The sequence below is a fragment of the Ixodes scapularis genome, unplaced genomic scaffold, assembly GCF_016920785.2.
Source record: "Ixodes scapularis isolate PalLabHiFi unplaced genomic scaffold, ASM1692078v2 PGA_scaffold4__175_contigs__length_147842914, whole genome shotgun sequence".
Classification (NCBI taxonomy): domain Eukaryota; kingdom Metazoa; phylum Arthropoda; class Arachnida; order Ixodida; family Ixodidae; genus Ixodes; species Ixodes scapularis.
In genome coordinates this window covers 61,448,640-61,460,880 of record NW_024609879.1, presented here as the reverse complement: position 1 = coordinate 61,460,880, position 12,241 = coordinate 61,448,640, and the positions used below count along the sequence as shown (strand labels likewise).

At 44.7% G+C, this 12,241-nt stretch overlaps 1 protein-coding gene across 1 annotated transcript; it reads left to right on the top strand.

Moving 5' to 3' along the window:
* Window positions 1-1,964: 1,964 nt before the first annotated feature.
* Window positions 1,965-11,291, top strand: LOC120847391 (the record flags this gene model as incomplete). Its single annotated transcript, XM_042293576.1, has 5 exons — window positions 1,965-2,020; window positions 2,239-2,317; window positions 2,737-2,905; window positions 10,556-10,618; window positions 11,203-11,291. Coding segments are annotated over exons 1-5 (456 nt in total), but the record flags the coding sequence as incomplete, so codon positions are not given.
* Between the last annotated feature and the right edge of the window lie 950 nt (window positions 11,292-12,241).

Sequence of the window (12,241 nt, the reverse complement as noted above, 5' to 3'; positions counted from 1 at the left end):
CAAGTACGGAGAGTGGCATCGGCGATGGAGGGGCACCGCGCTCTTCCAGACATTCTAGCTTACCAGTAAACAATACGGCGGAGGGAGGAAATCAACCTTCCCCCCCCCCCCCCCCCCCCCCCACCCCCAATCCGTCTCCCAAAGAGTTCCGCCGACTCTGATCGACCTTAAGCGAGTAGACAGCCTCTGCATCGAGGAAAAAAGAAAAAAAGCCTCGCATAACACCATTCGCGCACAATTAGTAATACTGGTAAAAGCGAGCGATCTACAGACAATAACAAGCGTTTTGAACGCAGGAAATAATCTAGCCCAAACGAACGAAACACAAACTTACTTAGATCCCGTGCCATGATCTTGGCTGTTGAGCAGATTTGACGTAGTTCCACGTCCCACAGTCGCTTCCGTCTTTGTCGGACACATTTGAAACTAAGGCAAACTCCACGCATCACCACTCATCGGGTAATTGGACCGTTAGCCGGCCGTGACAGTGTTGCCAGACGGAGAAAAAAAAAGTCAGCAGATTGATCCCCAAAAAGTCAGTAGATTTGCACGAAAATCAGTAGATTCTACGAAGACTGTGTTTTGCCATGTTTTGCTATTTCCATTAAACCACACTTCGAAGAAATAGTATAGACTCTAGAGTAACAAATAACATGGTAATAAACACCAATAAAAATGAAAAAAAAGACCATTTCATGAGTAATTTTTTTTATGGAGGACAAAGTAACAATAGCACCGTGAATGTTTTTTTTTTTTTTTTTTTATCAGCATTGACTACTGTTGCGATTTCGAGGATTATTCTTTGAAATCGAGACTGAGCCACTTTTGGGATCAACAGATGAGAGCGACAGTGCGACATCCGCCTGTCGCCGTTATTGAAACGAAACCAAAACAAGACGTTCCGGCAAGTGCGCCCCTATGGAGCGCGCGTACATGTCCAATGTAAGTTTTCTGCAAGCTGCCATCTTTCCTTACTGGGCTGTGGAAGGTTTTTGACGCAACGCTGTTGGCGCGGAGCACTGTTGAGGCTACGCGTCGTCTGCCACGGGCTTTTTTTTCTTTTTCGCCTGTCTCAAAGTTTGCGTTCAAACGTGGAGAAACTTAATTCGTTAGCTTTTTAAGCCACCGAGGAATAACATATTATATAATTTTATTTCCAGAACCTGCCTGATAAAAGTAAAGAACCGAAATTTAGATGTCGATCCCATGCATTCCGCCGGGCGAATGAATGAGAATGGCGGCCCTCTCCGCTCAGCTGGGTGGGCGCAGCCGAGAGTTCATGCGCACACGCCTCTCGCTCTGCGACGCAGGCTGATTGGCTCACTCGGGAGAGCGACGTTACGGCGGCGAGATCGTAGACTAGCCAAACTCTCCCCATATAAGGCTCTGACTCCTGTCACCGTCGGATTGCCGTCGAACCTGCTCTGGGTGAATAGATAGATGAATATACGGCTAAGTCACTCGAATAGGGCGTGCTTCTGGGCCATTTAGCCAGTGCTTAGTTTTTAATGCTGGGAGAATATGAATTTCCTTTGATGGGCGACCCTGGGAACTGAAGGGGCCAAATAATAAATTTTGATATGTTTACTAAAGAAAAAAAGTCAGTAGATTTTCTTTTTTTTCAGTGAATCAGTAGACCCGAAACGAAATCAGTAGATCTACTGATAAATCAGTAGACCTGGCAACACTGGGCCGTGATCACAGGCATTCAAACGCACACGGCCGGCAAAACGGCGAGCGCCTATCCAGAGATCTGCCCGTGCCTAGATCTGGGGACAACGCCAGCGTAGGGAAAACCGCTCGTAGGGAATCCGTTCGCGTAGTGGTGATGATGATGATAATCATGTCATATAACACCTGAGACTGTGGTCGAAGAAGTTGGAGACTTTTTAGTAGAAGGATCAGACACAAAAAGGGACGTCTTAAACTCAGCTAACTGGTTTATTTCTCGACTATCCTATATCATGATTGACTTGCCCACTGGCGCCACCCTGGCCTCGCTGTTTTCAACGGTTCTCAGGTTGCCGGAGCGGCGTGTTTGAACTGTTTGAACCACAGGTTTGAACCACAGGCACCACAGGTTTGAACTGTTTCAACGGGAGTAATGGCAAAACGGACGGAGTAGCACTGCGTGGCCTCGCAATCCCAGCGACCCGACGAGCTCGCAAAGCGGTGCTCGGAAGACGAACCTCCCAAAGCCGACGACGCGCATTCACCTCTGTGGACAGCGAAGAAACATCGTCGCACTCTGACAACGGCGACTAGTACACGGCATTTATTTTTTGTTGGCGTTCGTTTCATAAAACCCGTCTGTAAGGTATGTGTTCAATCTTCATTATTTTACCTGCGCGGTAGAACCGGCCAATATCTGAAAGCTAAATCAGCCTGCGCGTTAGAATCGTGAAAACACGGCCAAGCGAATCTGCTGCGTCCTCAACCCCTTTTACCATGACACAGGATGTCGTAGCAGAGTCTTGCGTGTTCATCGCATCATAAAACGCAAATATGCCGTGTCCGCAATCCGCGGTATCAGTTCCCGTTTTATGTGGTTTGTAGCGGACAGCCCAGTTGCTTATCGCGTTTTTTTAAAATAAATTTTTGCTGTCGCATTCCCAAAGATAGCCCACCCCATGTTTTCCCCAATTTATCTCTTCATTTTGGTTGGACATCCTTACGGGATTTTACGGTAGTTTTGCTTTGTCCTCTGCATAGGTCAATGTCCTTTCCACTTTTCAGGAGCTTGTGACCACCCTGAAAGGCTTGACGAGCTACGTGCTCGTATTCAAGTTGGTGCCACGAGGTGGGCCTTTCGGGCAGGCCAGGGAGGATGAGAGGCTGTCCCTGAACCGCCTACTAGTACAAAAAGGTGTTGCCCTCGGCGTTACCATCGTGAATGTCGACCGACGTAAGTACATGGAACTTTCACCCCTGGTGCACTGTCCTTTTGAGTTACATGTGACATGCCCCTTGTGACGAGATGTCATCTTCCGTGTTATTGGTAGCCAGGTATTCATGATACCTCTGGAATGCTGTTCATTGAGAGTGACAAGGTTGGGCGGATATAACCTAAAAAGCATTTGAAATGACAAATACTGGAATACACAGCAGTGACTGCTAAAGTACTGATACTAAAATACATTTATAAAAGGAGCATTGCAAAACAACTCAAATATATATGACTAAAAAATGGCTGACAAGTATCTTTATATATGTTTTGTTTGAAGGAGAAATCCTGATACTGAAATATGGGGGGCAGTCAGCTCATTGAACGACGTTTCATTGACAGTTCGTTTCATCGACAGTTTGTTACATCGACAGCTCAGATAAGCTTTTTTTCTGTAGTGACTCCCCGCAGAATGTTTCTGCGAAGCAGCTTGAGTGGGTGGGCCCACTGATCTCTACTAAAGGGGGCTGGATGGCGCTTAGCTGCTCTCCGAGCCTGGCGCAAGTGAAGCCACGGGAAGTTCGATTCTTGTCCCGGAAGCTTCCTAGTGCATTCAGTCGATATTTTGGACCATGCTTTTTTGTTTCTTTGATTGGGTTTTAATACTCCCGTTCTGGATTAAATCCCGAGAATGAGGCATTTGAACTTGAGACATATTCATAACTTGATCAACTAGAATCTCAAAATGTTTACATTAAATGGCTTCCCATGATACTTCTCGGGTCCACATGCACTCTTACTGCGCAACAAGCAGGCTCTCTTGAGGGAACAAGCGAAAATCCAGCGCCCTCGACGCTTTTCGAACCAGCACTCGGAAGGGTTACAAAGCCTGCCAAGCACTCACTTCCGGGACAAGCCGCTCACCTCCGGTGGCTTCATACTTGTTTGCTCAATGCGCATACATCCAGCCCTCTCTAGTGGAGATCAGTGGGTGGGCCTTGTCGTGAGGATGACGCCAAGCCCTATGCCGTTACATACCCAAGGCGAGTTCCTCTTCCACTGCTCTCACAAGTGGAGAATGAATTGGAAAGGATGAATGAAATGGGAGTCATCAAGAAGGTGGAAAAAGCAACGGAGTGGTCCGGCATCCTGCGGTACAGTGACACGGCCAGCAGCCCAACCAAGGTCCTACATTGTAAGCACATCGACAGGACTAACACGACGCACCGGGACTCACATGCAGCCAACGGCGGTCACTAGGAGCGAATGACCAAGCAGACCACCGGACAGGTTGGACTTCTCGGCTCCCTAATCCTAAGAAAGGGGGGTATCGTGAGTGGCATTGCGAGCGACCGCCGACTGCAGCGCCGCGACGCGCCTATGCGCGGAGTACTCTCGCTCCGGGAGGCCAGCGGACGGGGGAGAACGGCGCAACCATGCGAGGACATGGCTGTATGTCGCGACTGCACGTGTTGCCTTTAACCCGCAATAAACTGTTCTTGTTATACCTGAACAACGGCTACGACAGGCCTGGTGTGTTAATATTTCTGTAGTGAGCCGCCACAGACGGTCGCTGCAAATGATGTAGACGGGTGGGCCGGGTAAGTTAATGCATGCCCCAGTGACACACACAACGAAACATCACAACATCGTACAGTTAGCGTAACGATTGTCGATGGCATGTCAGTGTCGACCAGGGGCGGATATAGAGGGGGGTTCCGGATGTCCTGACCCCCCTCTTGATTTCTGCTTGTGTAAATTTTAGGGCGTAAAACGAAGGAGAGGGGGAGGGGGTCCCTAAACATATGGTACGCTGACCGACACCTGACCCCCCCCTCAGGAAATTCCTGCATCCGCCCCTGGTGTCGACGAAATGTATGTCAATATGTCGTTTGACTAAAAGTTGTCGATGAGATGTCTGTCGATGAAACAAAACAGATATTAAAATGTAGGTTGCCACAGTAGCGGGGTTTGCTATAAAATGAAGCAAAAAATTATAGTCCGGGTGTAGCAAGCTTCATATTTTGTCACAGGTGTATTGCAGTGGTGGATGTTACCATGTGAAAGTTAAAGGCACTAATTTGTTTGTGCGAAAAATCGGAAGAATATATGCAAGATTTTCAGTTATGAATGCTGATGTTCACAGCTGAGGGTTGTGTTTCGTTCTCATGTTGAGAGATGGCAGAGCACATCACGGAAAGTAGACCGCACTGTTGAGCAACGGGTCTACGGCAGGGTGTCTCGACCCCAATTGCGTTTTTCTGTTGTGGCTTTCATCTCTGCGTGCATGGCTATATTGTCACGAATAACAAATGGTGAGGCGGCGAATAACTGAAGAAACTAAATGTTTAATGGGGCGAACTTGTGCCCAAAACAAAATAGAGAAAGGCTAGCGTCGCAGGCGTCAAAACAGCAGGATTGAGCGCTGGGAAGAGTCTGACTTCGCTCGCCATGCGGAGTCCCTTTTGTAGCTGCGTGGGTCTCTGGAACATTTAGCCTAGACATTTTGGTGCGTAGATTATTCATAGCTCGGCCAGACAAGCAATTTCTCGAATTTGCGAGAACGCCAAGTAGAAAGAATAAATAAAAGAACATTCCGCTGCCTGGAATCAAACCCAAATCTTCTGCGCTACAATCAAGTGCAGTAACCATTTGGCCACGTACGCGCTCACTCAGCGACGTCCGTGAAAATATTAGAAGAAAGCTGTGTTACAGCAAGATTATCTTCAGCCTCGTCGGACTCGCCATCACGGTTTTTTCTAATGGCAGCACGTTGCTCCATCTCCCAACAGAAGCACCAAACATTGCTTTCGGCCATATGCGTCCTGACACAGATTGCTAATGCTTTGCAAAAACAAAGCTGCACCTTTCGATTCTACAAGGCAACACCCATCACTAATGTAGTAGTTTGACAGAACCTTCAAGCTTGCCTTGTGCAGGTGCCACTCTTTCCAGAGAATTCTACAGCTAGCTCCGCTATTGGTATCACGTTATACATACTTTGAGATATTGTAAATGTCGTCTTCTGTGTTATTGACAACCAGGTGTTAACGATATCAAGAAAGATCACTCCAGCCATGTATATTACTTTTTACATATAGTATGCAAGCAACACAGACCAAAAGAACAATTGCTAAACTCACTTGCATTTGTGGATGAGCTTTTCAAGTGAATGATGTTCAATCAGTTAGCACCTGTCGATTTGGGCGGAGGGCCGTGGAGCTTTATGTTAGCGGCTGTAAATATGCTCTCGACAGGTGCCGATAAAAATGGTGTTCTGTGGTTTATTTGTCTTCTAATCTTTGTCCATGCTTTACGCATTGCTTCTTTTACTATGGTCAACCAGCTTGCACAATTGTTAATGCCAACTTCATCTCCACATCAGTTTTTGGTCCTCCTAAATTATCTTGAGGTGCCTTCATGCTCTGATTTGGTGAGGTCGCCTTTTCAGTAATGATCTAGTGACGTCACAAAGGAAGGAATCGCTGTTCTCTTATCTATTGATAGTATTTGAAAGCATAAACTCTGCTCCCATCCATCGATATGGCACGAAAGTGCAGAGCACACCTGTAAAGCTTGTGCTTGCAGTGCCTTAAGGCCCGTTCACACTCTTGCGACCGAGTACGACTGAGAGAGACGAGATCTCTTACAACTTCTTAAATGTTTCTAGAACGAGGGAACACACTGACATTGTGGCGCCACCTATGCGGTGACCCTAGAACTGCATTTCACAAAAGCGAAGGTTTTGCGGGATTTCCGAGGTCAAATGTGCGTAATACCCATAGAAAGGCTCGTTTATAACATTGACAAAAGTTTTTCTAGCCAAAAAAGAAAGGATATTGCGCGAGAAATAAAAAAAAATATGCCGGACCGCCGAGTTTACGCTGCTTCCCAATAGATGGCGCCAGTGTGTTCTCTGGTTTAAGAAGTTTTAAGGAACCCAGGTTTAAGAGGTCGCAAGCAGTCGCAAGAGTGTGAACGGGCCTTTAGATGTTCAGAATCTAGATGAAGTTTCAAGGAAAACATTTGTTATTCTTTTAAAATAGAAAATAGCATCGCCTGTTGATTAATCTTATAATGCTTTACATTTTTTAAGCAGACCTTATACGAAACAGTTTCTTTTATTTATTATTCTATCATAAAGATAATTCACACTGTTTTTATTCACTGACCTTGTTGCAAACCTTGCAAAAGGCACAAAGCAGTACATGATGAGGTGCACGCGTCATAAACCACAAAATGGCACATAACTCATCGCAAGCTGAGCTTATCATAAGCCGTTAAGAGGTTACATGATCAATTAATTACACCCTGAGGGTCCTCATGGACAAAGACAAAATGCTCTGATCAGATCCTGGTCCGCAAGGTACCAAAGCCTTGGTGGCCTCTTCACAACAGTCTCCAATCATCTAAAGCAAAAAAAAAAAAAAAGGCTTTATTTTTTGTTTTTAGTTTATTGATTAATTGAAAACATTAAGGAGCTACATTGGGTTTTGATTGTATTTTTATGCCACAAACACACCCAAAATGAATTTTCCTTAGTAAATATAAATAACCTATAACTAGGCCGTATATCCCCCGGTGTTTGTTTATGAGAAAAATCGGCGGATGTTTTTCATTGTTTATTTATTTTTCAAACATTGGTGTCTTTCGACCAGGGTTGGGTCAAAATACTTAATGCACTCGGAAATACAAATGCTGGGGTACATAAAAATAGCTAAAATAGTGATACTAAAATATAAATGTAAAACTGTATTGTGATATGCATCGGAAATACATTTTAACAAGGAGCAAAACATATTTGTAAATACAAATGCAGGAATACCTCTTAGGGATGGCAGAAATACAGATATTGAAATACATTTTTCCAATTTGCTTGAGGTGCGAACTGTCATATCATAGGCAACAATTTAGTTGGGAGGTGCAATAAAAATCATTCTTGCTTTGTCTGTTATTTTACACTGAAGCGATACAAAAGAAAAACATGCAAGTGCTAAACTCAGTTACACTTGAAGAGCAGGAGCTTCTCAAATAGCCCACCTGTGAGCCGTTGCCCATTCAAACGCAACGTCATGTTGGCAAAAGAAAAAAAAAATAGCTGCTCAACAGTTGTTGAGGAATACAGGTTCATATTAAATCAAAGAAACATTGCTTTCACAGCTGGGAACCACATTTTTTCATTAAGAAATGTGCCACTCACAGCACATTTCTTATCTTCGCAGAATAGAGAAGAGGTCGCATAGACAAATATTTATTTCTGGGAATTCGAATGTACCTTGGTCAGCATAGTAACAATGCCCCAAGGTCCCCTTAAAAAAAAAAAAAAAGAAGACGTCCAGATTTTTTTTTTTTTGGGGGGGGGGGGCAGAGGCATGGTGGAAAACATTCTTCAGTTTTGCAGAATAGAGAAAGGGGTTGCTAAGATCCGACACAAATAGTTCCGGTCAAACCTAGGTTCGCATGATAGCAAAGGCACAACATACCCCTCATAATGCCCTCTGGCCTTCTCTAGCAAAACAAAAAAGTTGTCATCTTTTTTATCCAGAGGTGGGGGTTATTTCTCAAGAAATGTAACGAAATACATCCCATCTTGATTGTATTGCGGTACCGAGAAACATCCCAAATGCATTTCGATACAGAAATACAGATACTGGTAAAAAAAAAAAGTGTTGCAATACAGAACTGCAGACACTAAATGTATTTCTGAAATACTATTGCAATACATTTGTATTGCGATACTGCACAACCCTGCTTTCGACTTGTTGTCTCATGTAGATGCTAAAACAGAGATGATCGGTGAAAAAAAAATTGGTTTGGGACAAGTTGCTTCCTTATCTGCCGTCCTCTGACATGAATCAACAAGGGCGTTGTGACTGTTGGTAGTAACCGTCTGACTGACCTCTCGGGCCCTTGTCCTCCAAGGTCAGCGATCCCACTGATTGGAGATCCCAATTTGCTTAATTCTTAGTAGCAAAACAGGCTCAGCAAATGCCTAGAATTCGGGGATTTCAACCAAAATAATAATCACCTAGCGCCAAATCGTCCCCAAAAACTGTTTTTCTGTTATAACCGATTTTGCATTTTCGTCATCGGCGGATGTTTCTCAGTATTTTTAGGTTAAAACTGGAAAGTGACAACCTACCGATAACTTGGGTTCTGTGTTTTCTGGGCATTTTTTTTTCTCGAATTGTTTTTTTTTTTGGGGGGGGGGGGGAGTAACTTTTTGTGCAGATTCGTTTTTTTTGTTTTTTTTTGTGTGTAAATTGGTTATGACTTCAACCAATTTACACAAAAACACAGAATCTGTGGGAAAAACTAGACACCGAAAAAGAAATACAGTTGAACCTCGATGTAACGAAGTCGGTAAAATTCGCAATTTACTTCGTTACATTGAAAATTTGCTAAATCGAAATTTGGCTTTAGCATGCGAAAAAAAAAAATTCCGAAACATTTTACGGGTATGAAAACTCACCGAAAATGACATTTATTTAGGGGCAAAGTAGTCCGCGAGTTTTGCTTGGCCTTGTCCGACAGTAGCAGCGGCGTCGGCGGCGTCATACGGCGTTCGAGCGCCCAGAGCGCTTGCACGGCATCTTGCTGCCCATGCGACGCCGTGTACCTCCTCAGTACGTCCATTGCGTCGAGCACTTCCCGAGTGCTCGTGATCTCGGCAGTTTCTTCAGGATGGCGTCCAAAACGTTTGCTTTCTCATCCAAAGAAAGAACTTTACGTTTCCTTATGGCAGCGAGCACGTGAGTGAACCGCCCGGTTAAAAAATAAAGCCGTTTAGTTTAGGCGGTGCCAATGTTTCCAACCTACACAGCACTCTTGACCGCACAGTTTACTTGCCCCCTTGCGCCCACAGTGTGCTTGCGCCTTTGCTTTACATCACGCTGAGATCACGCTCGCAAGACGATAATCGGTCTTTTCGGTCTTCTCCTAGATGGCACTGCCCGTGCGGTCGCGCGGCGCCGCGGTAGCCTCCCTATCGCGCGGTCGCGCCATCACGTCGCTCCCCCGCTGAAGTTGGCTCCCGCGCTACCCGCGGTACAGTAAACTATGATGATCAGTGAATGTCAGTGGTGATGCTGTTATGCCGTGTTAACTTTTTGCTCGGCATTTTCTGGCCAGCCATGGGCCAGCCCCGCGGAATCCAAAATGCCGCATGCCTCGCCGGCGCTACCGGCGCCGCATCCTCGGGCAGCCTAGGAACGTTGGAAGGCCTGTCCCCGTGAAGTAACCTATCAAGCGCTCGCGTTTGCGCATAATTTTTTTTTTTAACCACAATTTTTTTGCGATGTTGTTTTTTAGAGTTGATTTATTTATTGCCTTCTATGGCAATGGCGCTTCGTTATATTGAAATAGCAGCAAAATAGACTTCGTTATATAGGGACTAAAAATACATGGGGTCTATGGGCAAGAAATTGTGAAAAATAAAATACTTCGTTAAATCGAGGATTTCGTTACATTGAAGTTCGTTATATCGAGGTTCGACTGTACCCCCAAATTTGAGCAAAAAAAATTAACTTCGAAAACAGTAAACAAGATAGCGTTTTCGGTTTTTATTTTTTTTCGAATTCGGCATACATTTATCGGTTTTTATTTCGAAATCCAATATTTGGTTTTTATCAGTTAATATACACCAGAAAATTTATCTTTTTTCTTTTTCAGTGAAATGTATTCTATTACACCTGTTCTTTTATAAGCACTCAGCGATGGATACAGTTGTAGACAGTAAGTTCCTTGAAAGTTTGAAAATCCAAAAAATAGGTAATTATGTCAGGAATATAACAAGATAGATTAAAAAAGAGTATACCATTTGTGAAAGTAACATGTATAGAAGGCAGTTTTAAACCCTGACAGAGTTTGAAACTGCCTCTATGCATTGGGAAGTTCTGAAACATTTTTGATAAGAAACTATCCAAATCACTTCTTAAAATCCCAGTGAACTCGGCACACGAGAACCGGTACCGAAGGAAAACAGAAATTTAACTCGGAAGGCGAGCCCAAGTACTGCACCTTAATGTCTGTGTTTACAGTTAGATCCTCCCCTGACTAAACGAAGGTGGGCCCCAATAATGAGCAACCAGCCCCATAAAACATTTGCAATGAGTTAACAACCCCCACCCCCTGCACGCACACATCCACACACAAAAAAATAGCTGCACAATTAGGTCTAAAATACTGACCCCTACCTAAACCTATAAAGTTTATCGACTGCTTCCAAGTTAGACACGTCTGTCCTGTGTGGTTCCAAGGAGTGGTCACAACCCAGCTTTGTTTTATGCTATTAATTAATTCATTTGCTGATGTTTCAGCACCTGTTCCTCAACCGAGGCAACATTGTCAACCTCGACAAGCTGGCTACCGACCAGTACAACGTGTGCCGTGTCAGCGGCATCCAGCGCCTTGCATTTGCGCTCTGCAAGGCACTCGCAAAACTTTATGGTAATTCTATCCTTGGTGGGTGGTGTGCCCCATTCTGACGTTTCAAAGTCCACAGGTGGAGCCTGTGGCCAGTGGGCAGGTGTACGTCTCCAATTTGCCGGACCCTAGCGCTAGCTAAGTTACCGCCGAATTCACAAACCTCATTCCAATTGAGGCGCCCCTCCACTTCCTCAAAGAAGGTGCGAGGGCCGGTGCTGGCCAGTCGCGACGACGGATAGCCGGCCTAGGCTGTTTAGCCGTCCTCGTGATTGGCCAGTGCCGTCCCTTGTGCCTTCCTTGAAGAAGTGGGGGGGGGGGGGGGGGGGATTGCCTCCATTGGAATAAAGGTTTGTGAATTTGGCAGTTAGTGTCCCTTTTCCCCTATGTGCAATCCCAGCCAATATGAGCTAGAGTGAAGAGCTTTCCTACAAGAACCTTTCTGATGCATTAATTCAGTTTGTTTATTTCTAAAGAGCATCTCAGTGCCTGCATTTTGATGTGTCATAATGCTCTACTGTAAAATCTCAAAAGGTAGCCCACTCCTATTTTTGGCTTGATTTGCTTTATTTTTTTAAACTCTGAAAGATAGCCCACTTCTAGTAATAGTAGTGTTGGGATCAGTGATGGCCTTGGCACAAATGCAGCTAGTGAGCTGTGGCGGGATACAAGTGAATGTTGCTGACTGGGAAGTACATACCTCAGGATTTTGTGGTATATGCCAAATGGCTTTAGAAATAAAGGGATCTGCAGAGATGCTTGAAACATCATCACTTTTCTCATGGTAAGGAACGAATTCAGGGCCATAGAAGGGCTGCAACAAATTGTGTAGTTGGGCTAGTTGGTTGGTCATTTTGAAATGGTATCTATCTGCTTCTTTTTATGTTTACTTACTGTACCATGCAGAAGAAAAATTTTCAGTTGTGAGTGCTG